Below are 12,562 nucleotides of genomic sequence, written 5' to 3'. Positions count from 1 at the left end.
GGTGGATGCCGGAGCCATCAGGCAGATGTTGCAGCACAGAGGGACAATGGCAACCCCAGCACTGGGGTCCTTGCTCAGATCGCCTGAGCCCCACACTGGTGACACCCCAGTGTCCCCTCTTTGCTCCCCATGGGCTGCTCAGGTAATGGTCATGCCACGTGGGAGCACAGGGTTCCCCTTGCATCGCAGCCCCATGGCACAGCCGCCCCCCCCCCCCAGCTCTTGGGGCGCCCTGCACCCTGTGAGCATCCTGAGAGGCCTGATGGTGCTGAGTAGGGTCAGGCAGGCCCCAGGCCAGGGGAACGCTGCGCTGCCTCCAGCAAGCTCTGGCACCACTGGGTCCGGCTCCAGCCCACGGCTCCTGCCGCTGCCGTCTGCCATAGACACCGACTACAAACAGCGTCTGCTGCGAGTAAACACCGCCGCGGGGAGCTCAGCCCAGCCGCTACTCCCAGAAATGCCTTTACTTAAAGACAAGAATCACGGTAGCTAAATGCACGCTTGAATTCCGCCTGGCGCTCTGCATGCAGCGAGCTCCTCGCCGGCACCGGCCTCCCCTGGCACGTGCCGGCCTGTGCCTGCCGCCCCACTGCAGCGACAGCCCCGGGCGGGCACTGCGATGGCAGGTGACGCACGCATCGGCTGCACGTGCAGGGCTGGGCGGGTACCAGGGAGCTGCCCTGTCCGACCCCAGGGTCTGGCTGTGCATCACCCTGACCCCCTGCAACCACAGCTCTGGGCACACCAGCGCACACCTTGGGGAGACCTCTGTGCCCAACAGCTGCTCTGGGCACCCTGGTGCATGCCATGGGGACACCCTTGTGCCCAACTGCTGCTCCAGGAACCCTGGTGCACGCCACGGGGAAACCCTCATGCCTAAGCACTGCTTTGGGCACCCTGGTGCATGCCACAGGGAGACCCTCCGTGCCCAACTGCTGCTTCCAGGCACCCTGGTGCGTGCCACAGGAAGACCCTCATGGCCAACCACTGCTCTAAGCACCCTGGTGCACGCCATGGGGAGACCCTCACGGCCAACCGCTGCTCCAGGCACTCTGGTGCACACCACAGGGAGACCCCCTGCCCAGCCACAGCTCTGGGCACCCTGGCACATGCCACAGGGAGACCTCCATGCCCAGCTGCTCCAGCCCTGTCCCTGAACACATCTGAGGCGACGGCCACACATGGAGGGACTGCTCAGTTCCTCTCCCTTCCCAGCAGCGGGGCCACACAGCACCTATTGGCGTGCTCATGCACCAGCCCCCTGCATCTGCAGCCAGTACAGCGCCAGCAGTGATCGATGCCCGTCTGGGGCGCAGGGGCTCCCGGCCAAGCCCCCGCTGACAAAGCACATCCTCGCCCAGCTCCCCCCAGCAGTGCTGCGCCAGCTCACTGGGAGCCGGCGGCTGCTCCGAGCAGATGGCTCCAGCCTCCGCTAAATCAACATCTACTTAATGAGGGGAAAGCCGTCACTGCCCCCTCCCAGCTTGGCAGCAATGGCAAATGAGCCAGGGCAACCCCTCAAATTCTCCTCCCCATCCCCTCCATCACCCCACTGCAGTGGTCTCCCTCTCCTCTGGCCCCACCATCCCTGCCACTTCCCCCCTCCACAGCCCATGTGGCCAGCAGGACCTCACGTGTCCCCTTGCACACACAACAGGGACCCCCAGGAACCCCACAAGCAGGATGACACCAAGTATCCACAGGAAAGATATTCAAGGCAAAGCTCCTGTTTAGGAGGAGGGGGGAGGACCCTGCAGCAGCATTGCCGTGAGCTGCCGGATAAAGGAAGCATCCAAAATAGCTGCTCTTAATTATATCCTTGCTGACGAGCGCCACACAAACAACAGGCGCTGCAAGCACTCGCTGCACGAGGAGCCCTGGCACAAGTGGTCTTATTCCTCACAGCAAGGAGGGGGTCCCTGCTGTGGGGTCCCCATGGGGGCGTGTGCACGGGCAGAGTGTGTGGCCACACACAGCCCCACGGAGGTGACTGGAACAGCCCCAGCTGGGTCCGATGGAGATGGGGATGCAGGGAGCCAGTCCTCACCACTGTCAGACAGCAAAAAGCTTGTACTCCTGCAGCCAAGGTCGTGCCAAGCACCGAGGCCGAAGCGATGTTCAGATGCTAATGAAGCTGTTATCATCTTCTGATCGATTTTGACTGTATAAATAATGCACCGGGAAGCTCTAAGGCTGTTGGCTGCATGGGAAGGGATTGCCTGGGGCAAGGAGGTGGCAGAGATGGGATGGACCCATTGAGACCAGAACCCACCACAGCTGGACAGCCTGGTGCCCACCACAACTGGATAACAACTGCTCATCACAGCTGGACACCCCAGTGCCCACCACAGCTGGATAGCAACTGCCCATCACAGCTGGACACCCCAATGCCCACCACAGCTGGATAACAACTGCTCACCACAGCTGGACACCCCAATGCCCACCACCACTGGATAACTGCCCATCACAACTGGATAACAACTGCTCACCACAGCTGGACACCACAGGGCCCATCATAGCTGGACACCCACAGCTGGGTGCCCCAGTGCCCATCACAAGCCATTCCCAAAATCCCAAGGCACTTTTGGGGGATGCTGGCCCTGTGCCCCGCACACTTGCTGGCGGTCTGGAACACCCAGCCCTTGCACGGAACCTTCCCTGGGGAGCGGAGAAATCTTCCCTTCAAAATCAATAGGCCATGGCAGCCTGAGTCATGGTGCTGCAGCAGCGCAGGGCTGTCCCCTGAGGCCGGGATGAAGCAACTTAAATACAGCTTTCAAGAGGCAGTGGGGACTCCTCTGTGATTTTTTTGTTTAAAAAAGGGAAACTTTTTGATTCTGAGGGAGGACGAGTGGCTGAGCCTACGGGCTGCCTGGGCAGGCAGGGACAGGGGACGTGGGTACCCAAGGCAGAGCCCACCCACTAAAATCCTAGGACTGAAGCTGGCCAGGTGACCCAGCACCCCATGGTGCCCACCAGCACCGTGCCGGGTCAGAGGTGCCCACCAGTGGCTCCCACGAGCATTCCCATTCTCCCTGCATCACCGAGCCGTATCCTCACCTGACCTTTGCTGTGTGGTGCTGTGGAGCCTGGCCGAGCCACACTGCATCAGCCAGACGCCCCCAGCACTGCAGGGCCTCCCTCAGCCCCAGTTTGGGGGTCAGCCGTGCAGCCCCCCGGCTCTGCAGATGCTTCCGACGGGCACAGGGTTGCTGCCTGTGAAGTCCTGGCAGCCCCCTGCCCACTCCGGGCTGCCAGCAAACCCACTGACCCCTGAACCACACACAGTGCCGTGCTGCCCTGCCTTGCAAAGGCTGCCGGTGACTCGGCCCCGTGTAGCTGGGGATGCAGGGAAGCTGGCAGCAGGGACAGGCAGGGGGGCAGGCAGTGCAGCGATGCATCGGCTCTGGCCCCACAGGTGGGACAGGAGGTGTCACATTCAGCCCCACGGGACCAGCACCAAGCATTGCGCCAGCCCTATCGCACCCATCACTGCCAGCCCGGTGCCAGCCATACGCCCACCCTCGTCTCTGCGGAAATGCATGTTGGTGTCGCTTCCACAGAGCCTTAATTGACAGCCTGCTCTCCCCACGCTGGGGTGGTGGCAAACAGGTAATTTTCAGTAATCAGCCTGGTTGGAACGAGTCACCACCAGCACAGTGAGGCTGCCACAGCAGGGGATGGGATGTGGCTGCTCAGGGCCACTGCCAGTCTGCATCCACCCATCCATCACTGCGTCCACATCCCAGCACAACTGGCACCGCACATCCTCAGTGCCTGAGCAGAGGCCGCCCAGGACACGGGAGCAGAGAGGGGCAGATGCTGGCACCACTCACCTCCACCCCGTGGCAGAGATGATCCTGCCCATCCCCACCCTCCCCACCTCCTTCCCATCCCTGCCTCCTCTGCGGGGCCAGGGAGGGCCAACCCCAGCCATGCTGGCCTGCAGAGAGGGATCAGTGGCTTTGTGTATCTTAAAGCATCATTAACTAGCAGTCACTGTCATCTGGCCTCCCACGAACCCAGTTCAATGTCGCTGGGAAGTGGCGGGGAGCTCCCCGGTGGACACAGAGCACGTGCCTGTGTGCATGCATGTGCATGTGTGTGCATGCAGGTGGCCCAGATAAATCAGAGGGCAACAGGCGCTGCTGCAGTGCTGAGCTCCCACACCGTACGTGGGTAAAACAGGCCCTAGGGTCTATTTTAAACATGTTGCCTTTAGTGCCATCGTTTGTCCCCGTCCACACAGCCTGGTTTCTGCACGTGCCGGTGCACCGTGGCCACCCACACCCCCCCTGCACCGCTGTGGCGTTCCCAGCAGTGCCCGCAGCAGGACCGGCACGGCAATGGGCAGCTCTGTGGGCGCACGGGCTGGCAGCTCAGTGACGATGCAGTTACTGCCAGGGTGCATGGGCAGCGCAGCGATGTGCAGCCAGGCGATGCCATGCAACTGCCCTGAGCACTGGCAGCCCAGCCAGAGGCCTCACACTGCCACCGACAGCCTAGCAGCGCTGCAGAGGAAGGGCAGGGCTCTCAGGACCCATCCCAGTATCCCCAGTGTCTCCAGCATGGCGGGGGCTGGCAGGGGGCTGGCAGGGGCAGTGCAGGACCGCCTGGCTCATTGCTGCCAGGGGCTGAGGCTTAGTCAGAGGCAGCCCCAGGATCCGCACGCCGGAGCGGAGGCAGCCAGGAGAATAGCTGAATAGCTGCTGCGGAGCCGCACAGCCACGAGGAGCGTGCCGTAAACAGCCCAGCTGCAATGCAGGAGCCGGGCAGGCGGCTGCTTTGTCTGCTCCAACAGCTCCGGCAGCCACGGACCGAAAACCTATGTGGGCCTCAGCGAGGAGGCAGCACAGAGCTGGGCTCCCGGCAGCCACATCTGGAAGGGATCAGCCAGCTGCTGCCACTGCTGCTGAGAGCCATCCCCGGTGCTGAGCCCCACGCCAGGCCGGGCAGGAGGCACTGCCAAAGCAGCCAGTGGAGACAGATGCGGGCACACGGATGCCCAGGGTAGATGCACACGGGCACATGATGTGGGCACTGGGATGCACAGAAGCACGCGACACACGCAGACGCACAGGGGCAGATGCACGCACACAGATGCACGCAGGTGCAGAGGGGCACACGCAGGCATGCTGGCAGTGCAGGGCTGGTGCAGAGTGGCCCGCTGCTGGCAGGCATGGTGCTGGGAGAAACAGTGTCTGGGCTGTGCCCACGGCAGCTACTTGGTCACCATCTCCAACCTACTCCCTCCTCCAGCTGATACGGGCTGTGGCAGGGCACAGAGCCAGGGTCCCATCACCTTGCTGCACCCCGGGGGACCCCAGCCCCAAAACCACCTCCGTCTGCTCGGCTCCCACCAGGTAGTGACCTTGCTGGTGAGACCCAAGGAGACCCAGGCAGAGCTGGCACTCCTCTGCCAGCCGTGCTCCTATGCCACCCCGGCACCCTGCTTCCCTGGCCAAAGGCTCATGCCAGGCACCGGTACCTGTCCATCAGCAGAGCAGGTCTGGCAGCACCGGGCTGTCAGGCCAAGCCGAGGCCAGCGCTGCATCCCTGGCTTCCCATTTCTCAGGCTGATTGCTCCTGTCGCTGCGGAGCCCAGCGTTAAACACCTCATTTTCTACTCCCGTATTGAGTTGGAAAATACTATTAACATTTCATTACGGCTTAAAGATCCCTCACAGCCCGGCATGAAGAGCCGGCCCACCGGTGGGATCGCTCCTGCACCAGGCAGGCTGCACTGGCCCTGTCCCTCTGGGGAGAGGGGACTGGAGAGCAAGTCCCATGTGTCCCAGCTGCGGGGTGGGATGGTAACCCGGGGCAGAGGTGGACATCAGCACTGCATGCTGGCTCTGCAACCAGCCTGGCACAGCCCATGCTCACGGCACACTCAGCCACAGATGGGTCACAAAACGGTGATGGAGCAGCACCAGCATGAGCCCAGGTGCTCCCGAGCGAGTTTTGCTTCCCAGCACCCTTCCCTCGCCCGTGGGAGCCTGGCCCAGCAGAAACAGTATCAGCCATTAAATACTAAATACCAACAGATTAGTTCTCCAACAGTCTCCCAACAGTGCCTGAATGCTTGCGAAAGGCACCTTTAGCTACCAGCTGGCAAGGGCAGTGTGCAGCAAGTTCACAGCCAGCACCCACCCAGGGGCTCACCAGCCCCGGCTCTTCAGGGTGATCAGCGGCGCCCAGCCCCGGCAATGCCCAGCCCCGGCGCAGCAGCACACACCGCTCCCGGCACATGCCACACTGGCACTGGGATGAAACATGCCATGGTAAACATGGGCAAGCACAGCCCTGAGCATCGCCCCAGAGCCAGGCGGCCCCCTCCACCGCTCACCCCACCGGCAATACCACAGCTCCCCCCTGCCACGATACCATCACCAAGGGCCCACCACCGCTTTGGCACCCACCCAGGCCCTGGCACAGCACCACAGAGCCGCACTCCACAGGCATCACCATGCGGTGCCCCGCAGGCACAGGGGGAGCGGGAAGGGGCTGGGGGCGCACCAAGGGAAGGGGCTGATGGCAGCCTTTCCCGGCAGCTGGGAAGGGGAGGGAAGGGTTAAAGGGAGCACAGCGCAGGGGAGAGGAGCCAGACGCCAGCTTGGCTACTGGAAACCACAATGGGCTGGCAGCGCGCTGGCTGTGGAGGGGAGCTCAGGGAACCCACAGCACCCAACGCTGCTGCACCACCAGCACCCTGAGCACCCACGGGTGCAGCCTGGTCCTGCCACGTCCCTAGCCACCCCTGGGAGCATCACCCCACCACAGTGCATGGGCAGCAAGGAGCATCACAGCAGCTGGCAGTGAGGTCCTCGTGCGGGAGATAGCCAGGGCCGGCGGCTGCGGGAGACTGCTGGGCACGAGGGGCCACCTGCCGCTGGCAAAGGGCTAATTGGTGTAAAGCCAGGTGAATTCAGGACTGCCGCGAGAAAATCCAGGCCAGCGAGGGAGTCTCGAGCTGGGAGCAGAGCTGCCAGCCCATGGCCCTGCTGCTCCACTGTGGCCAACAGCCCCAGGTCCTCTGCAGCATCCCCCTGCGGACAGGGACCCCACGGTGGCACCAAAATGGGAGCTGTACCGGGGGCGCAGGGGGCAGAGGAGGGTTTGCACCCACAACTCCAGCCCAGCTGGAGAGGCAAGAAAATGTAAAATAATGAGATGTCACCCCAGGCTGAGTAATAATCCCCCTCTGTAAGGAAACTTGGCATACACCAGCCTGCGTCAGCCTGCCAAGTCCTGCCAGTAGTGAGGTTTCACACACCGGCTAGGAACCCCGAGAAGTTTAAGGGACCTGCTGACACACCATTGAGCACAGCAGCAGCAGGAGCTGCTCGGCCCCGACTGCCATCCCGGACAGCCCCAGGCCCCGTGCCTGGGATGCACCAACATCACCCCATGACAGCATCGTGACAGCATCGCCCCGCACACCCCAGCCACCGCCTTGGAGTTTCACCGCTTAACCCACGCTGAGGGGATCAAGGGGACTGCTGGAGCAGCACCCAGCCATGGGACAGTGAATGCACGGGGGGCCCAGCACCCCTTTACAGCTCCCCAGCTTCCCACAGGATCTGGCACCACAGCCCCTTTCTCCCACACCAATGGCTCCAGAGGCTGGCAGCACCCAGGGGCTCCGCTATCCTGGCAAGCACCGCCTGCTCCCTCCTGCCCAGGCTTCCCCTCCAGTAAGGGGGGGCTGCCCCAGCACCCGTGCCCAGGCAGTGGCAGTGGGGGCCATTAGAAGCAGCTGTGGCCCAGGGAACCTTCCTGCATTACCCGAGGGCCGGGGGGGAACCAGGCAGCTCCGGCGGCTGCTGGCCACACGCGCCCTGGGCACTGCACCACAATTGGATTTGCAGCTGCCCTGCCTTTTACTGCATGGAAATTGAATTGTAAAATGTCAAAGACATTTCCTAACTGCGCCATATTAGCCTGGTTTTATTAAATACTGTTATCAGAGGAGATTATTAATGCAATCAAATGCAAGCAAAAAAAACCCAGAATTAACTGGCCGCTGTGCAGGAGGACGTGCCAGAGGGCAGGAGCAGCCAGCAAGGCCCTGCCTGGGGAGGCCATGTCCCCAAGGGGTCTGGCTCTTGCTTCCCGCTGCCCCCACATCCCGGAGTGCTGGTGAAGCAGCGATCCTGCCCAGCGGCTGCAGTTCCACTCACACCCAGGGATGGGTCCTCACAGGATGGCAGCTCCCCAGAGGGTGAGGAGCCTCAGGGTGGTTGCTGAGCTTTGGGGTCCCTGCCCTGCTGCCCACTCCCAGGCAGGCTGCCCACACCACGCACGCCCCTCCGGGGGCCGCCTGGCTCCTGTCCTGGTCTTTTCACTGTAGTGGGTTCTGACTGCCATGCTTGGCCCGGAGCTGGGAGCAGCATGGCCGGAGGCAGCCATGGGGCCTGGGCGGCACTGGTGGTGCCAGCAGGACTGGGGTCCCTCCCCGGGTAGGGCAGGACCTGCTCCCCACGCACAGCAGCGAAGCTAGGGCTGGCTGGGATAAGCCCTGGGATGCCGAGGGTACTGGCAGCAACACGCAGGGCAGGATGCAGAGCCCTGCGCAGGTGGCAGCGTGGGAACGGGGCGCTCCCATCCAGGGCAGGGGCACCACGAGAGCTGCCCACACCTTGGCACCCACACCCCTGGGCAGTGGGGCCAGGCTGGGCTGGGTTAGCCGAGCACAGCAGGGTGCAGGGGATGTGGGACACCATGCCCAGCTCCCAAGCCCAGCCAGGCAGCATGGCTCACCCAGCCCCGGGTGTCCCGGAGTGAGGTACCCAGAGCTCCAGCAACACACGGGGACACAAGCCCCAGCTGCAACCTGGGGGACCATGACAGCACCAGGGGTCAGGCATGCGGTGGGCAGTGCAGCCCCACAGGACACTGCCCTGGCTCCCACCTGCACGGCCAGACTGCAGCCGGCCCCTGCCACCACCAGATGCTCGCCCTGGCACCACGGGGCCTCATGCTGGGACATCTCCTTAGCCACACCAAGCTGCCGCATGTGGAAGCACTTTGCAAAGCCCCCGCAGCCTGGCATGAGGCAAAGCTGGGGCAGGGAGCTCTGACCCTTGGCTCGAGGTCTCTCCTACGGCACCAGTGGCTACCACACAGGAGCAGTTTCCAAAGTGAACAAACACACTGGCCTCACCGGGAAGGAGCCTGCTCCAACACAGCATGGATGAGGAACCATGGTTCCCCAGCACGGCGCATCGCAGCCCCGTGCCCCGCTGCCCACAGCCCCAGGTGCCCGGGCTGGGAACGGTGCGGCCGGCAGGGCTGCTGCTGGGGACACCCCAGGGCCCCGTCCCATCCCATGGTGCCCGAGCTGGGGAACCGAGGGGAAAACGCCAAGTCACTACAATTCTTCGAGGTAGCACCAGGGAGGAGGGGACAAGGAGGGAAACAGTTTGCTGCCAAATCCCTGCATCTGATTTGCGTAACTTTCAGACAACCTCATCAATTATGGATGCCCGGGAAGCAAGCGCGGTGCGCGCTGCGGCCAGCCCGGGCCCCACAAACTCGTACTCCACATGCTAAATCGGGCCCCACATCGCCATAGCAACCCGTGTTAATTCACGCAGGGATTTTTAAAATCTTTTATTAAACCCCACATGAATAGGATATTATCCAGATAACAGAGCTAAGTTACAAATCTTACTGGTGCCACGCAGCGCAGAGAGTGCCGGAGGCACGCGTGGGACTCGCGTGCGGAGGGGACAGGGCAACATGGGGATGCCACAGCACGGGGACAGTCCCTGCTTGGTGCTCTCACCCTGTACCGTGCACCGCTCCCCCAGCCCTGCCACTGCAGCCAGAGGTGCTCAGGTACCCGAGGCTGGGGGCACGGCACCCACCGCCACACATGCACCCTGCTGCCGGGCAGGAGAGCCGGGTCCTGCAGGGAAGCGACGCCAGAGCAGCCCAGCACCAGCGGGTTCAGCAGAGCCGGAGACACGCAGCCCAGCCAGGGCACAGGGCAAGCATCCAGGCCCACAGTGGGAATCTCCCCAACAGGAGGCTGGCCAGGCTCGGCCTCCCTGGGTGTCCCTTGTCCCTTGCCTGTGAGCCCAGCACGGGGAGCACCGCTGGTCCCCGTGGCCATCCCGCCCGGCAGCTGGAGGGCTCTGCAGCGGGAGAGCGGCCAGGGTGGGAGATGCAGCAAAGCAGGGCTGGGAAGGAGAGGGATGCAGGAGGAGGTGGTGGCACTCCGGCACCTCTGGCCGTTGCCACAGCAACACCAGCTGTGCACCCAGGCCAGCAGGGATTGGAGAGGGGTGTGTGGGGGACAGCGCTGGGCACAGGCCAGGTGTCATCCCCATCCCCACATGCCACTCTCAGAGGCCACGGCAGCAGCAGCACCTGGAGCAGGTTGGGATGACGGGGGCTTTAAGCTGGAGCCTCTCCTCCCCCTGCACAGTCCCTTGGCAGCAACAGAAATGATGGCACTGGGGACAGAGGGGACACCATGCCAGCCCTGTACGGTACCAGGACACGAGGGACACTACACTGGCCCTGCACAGCACGAGGGACCCCGCAATGGCCCTGTGTGGCACCGACAATGTGGTGGATGCCACGCCAGCCCTGCACTACAGCAGGGACATGGGGTATGCCTGCTTAGCACCAGGACACAGGGGACACCACACTGACCCTGCTCAGCCAGCAGCAACCCTGCACAACCAGGGACGGGGGCACCACACCAGCCTTGCATGGCTGCAGGGCCACGGGGGTGCCCAGGGTCGGGGAGCACTGGGCCCTGGGAGGGAGGGACACAGGGCGCGGTGGCGAAGGGGCTGTGTGCCCAGTGAGCTGATGCCACACAAGTGCTCCCTGTGGTCCCTGCCCATGCCCAAGGACGGTCCCTGGCCCCCCAGGTCGGCCCCACGCACCAGGCCTGAAACCTGCGGCTGCATCAGCACCATGAATAATTCAGCCCCAGGCGGAGCGCCTCAACAGAGCAGTTCTGTGGTACAGAGAGCAGATACTCCTGGAGCTACACACACGTCCACACAGAGACACACGTAGACACACGTACACCCCCGCAGCCTCACGCCTGGGCACACACACGCGGGTGCACACGTAGAGACGTGCAAAGCCCACCGCAGAGATGCACACGGGGAGATACCCGTGGAGCTACATCCAAACACCCCCACACGGAGAAACACCAACACAGCCACATCCAAACACACATATGCCAGGGTACACACCGATACACAAACACAGACACGCACCCAAACACAGGCACACACACACGCGCACGCAGACCCTGACACACACACACGGAGCCGTGCAAACGTGTGCGGGCACCGGCAGCCCCGCTGCACACCCGCACGCCCCGTGCGCACACGCTCCGGGCACACGCACCTACCCCCTGCCCCTGCCCCGGGCAGCCCCCCGGGTGCACAGCCCCGCACCGGCCCCCCCGGGGCTCGGGACCTGCCCCCGGGCGCAGGGCAAGGGCAGCCCGGCCGGTACCCGGCCCTGCCGGGGGTTGCACCGGGGCCGGCGGGGCCATCCTGTGCAGCGCCGAGCTCCCGCGCAGCGCCCGGGGATGCTCGTCCGCCAGCCCCCCCCCCCGCCCGCCCTCCACCCCGAGCCACCGCCGGGGGTCCCCGGCACGTCCACGGCACCACCCCTCCCCGAGGATGGGCCGGGGATGCTCCGGGGCCGGGCAGGGCGGCATCCCAGCCGGGCACCGCGAGCAGCGGGCAGGATGCGTGCCCCCAGCCGCCGAGCCCCGCCGGCCCCCCGGTGCCCCCCCGCCCGGGCCGGCCCGTTCCCGCGGCGCCCCCCGGCCCGGCCCGGCCCCGCCGCCGCAGCACTCACTGGCTTTGCCGGGCTTGGGCCTCTGCAGCAGCTTCTGCACGGCCGCGACGTCCTCCGCCTTCACCGCCTGCACCAGCTCCTGGTCCTTGCCCATGGCTCCGCGGCGCCGGGGCTGCCGGCTGCGGGCTCACGGCCCGAGCATCCTCCGCGGCGCGGCGAGGGGCGGGCGGCTCGGCTCGGCGCGGCTCGGCTCGGCACGGCACGGCACGGCGCGGCGCGGGCCCCCCCGCCCAGCCCGCTCCGGAGGCGGGGGCGGCGGCGGCGGCGGCGGGCGCCCGGGGCGGGGCGGGGCGCGGCGGGGCGGGGGGGCCGCACCGGGAGCGCGGTGGGCAGCGGAGGAGGAGGGGGAGGGGGCCGGCCCGGTGTGTGCGGGCGGGGCACGGGGATCCCCCTCCCCGGCGCGGGGGAAGGTGCCGGGGCCCGGGGACGCCCCGCGGGGCCGCCGCCGCGCAGCCGTGGCGTGTAATGAGCTGTCGGGTCTCAGCGGCCACGGCGGGAGCGGCGAGCGAGACTACCGGGGCCTCCTCTTCCTCGGGGCGGACCCGGCGCCCGGCGGTGCCGCCCGGGGACGGCTGGGGCCGCAGCCGGGGACTGGCGGGCCCGGCAGACCCTCCCCCGGGGCACGCCGCGGCCCCCGGCCCCGCTGCGGAGGGCCCTTCCCCCGCCCCCAGCCCGCCACCCAGCCTGGCCCTTGCAGTCGCCCACCGCCAGCCTGTGGTGC

The 12,562-nt window shown here is 65.2% G+C and overlaps 1 protein-coding gene across 2 annotated transcripts in view; it reads right to left on the bottom strand.

The window, feature by feature from the left end:
- Window positions 1-12,046, bottom strand: part of CASKIN1 (CASK interacting protein 1) — a 33,896-nt gene extending 21,850 nt beyond the window's left edge. For both annotated transcript variants that reach the window (XM_037386892.1, XM_037386893.1), the window contains exon 1: window positions 11,842-12,046. In XM_037386892.1, coding sequence (XP_037242789.1) covers window positions 11,842-11,935 — 94 coding nt within the window. In that variant the 5' untranslated portion in view covers window positions 11,936-12,046. The remainder of the gene's footprint in view (window positions 1-11,841) is intronic.
- Window positions 12,047-12,562: the final 516 nt, after the last annotated feature.

Source organism: Falco rusticolus, chromosome 4 (genome assembly GCF_015220075.1).
Source record: "Falco rusticolus isolate bFalRus1 chromosome 4, bFalRus1.pri, whole genome shotgun sequence".
Classification (NCBI taxonomy): domain Eukaryota; kingdom Metazoa; phylum Chordata; class Aves; order Falconiformes; family Falconidae; genus Falco; species Falco rusticolus.
This window is presented reverse-complemented; position numbering and strand designations above follow the sequence as displayed.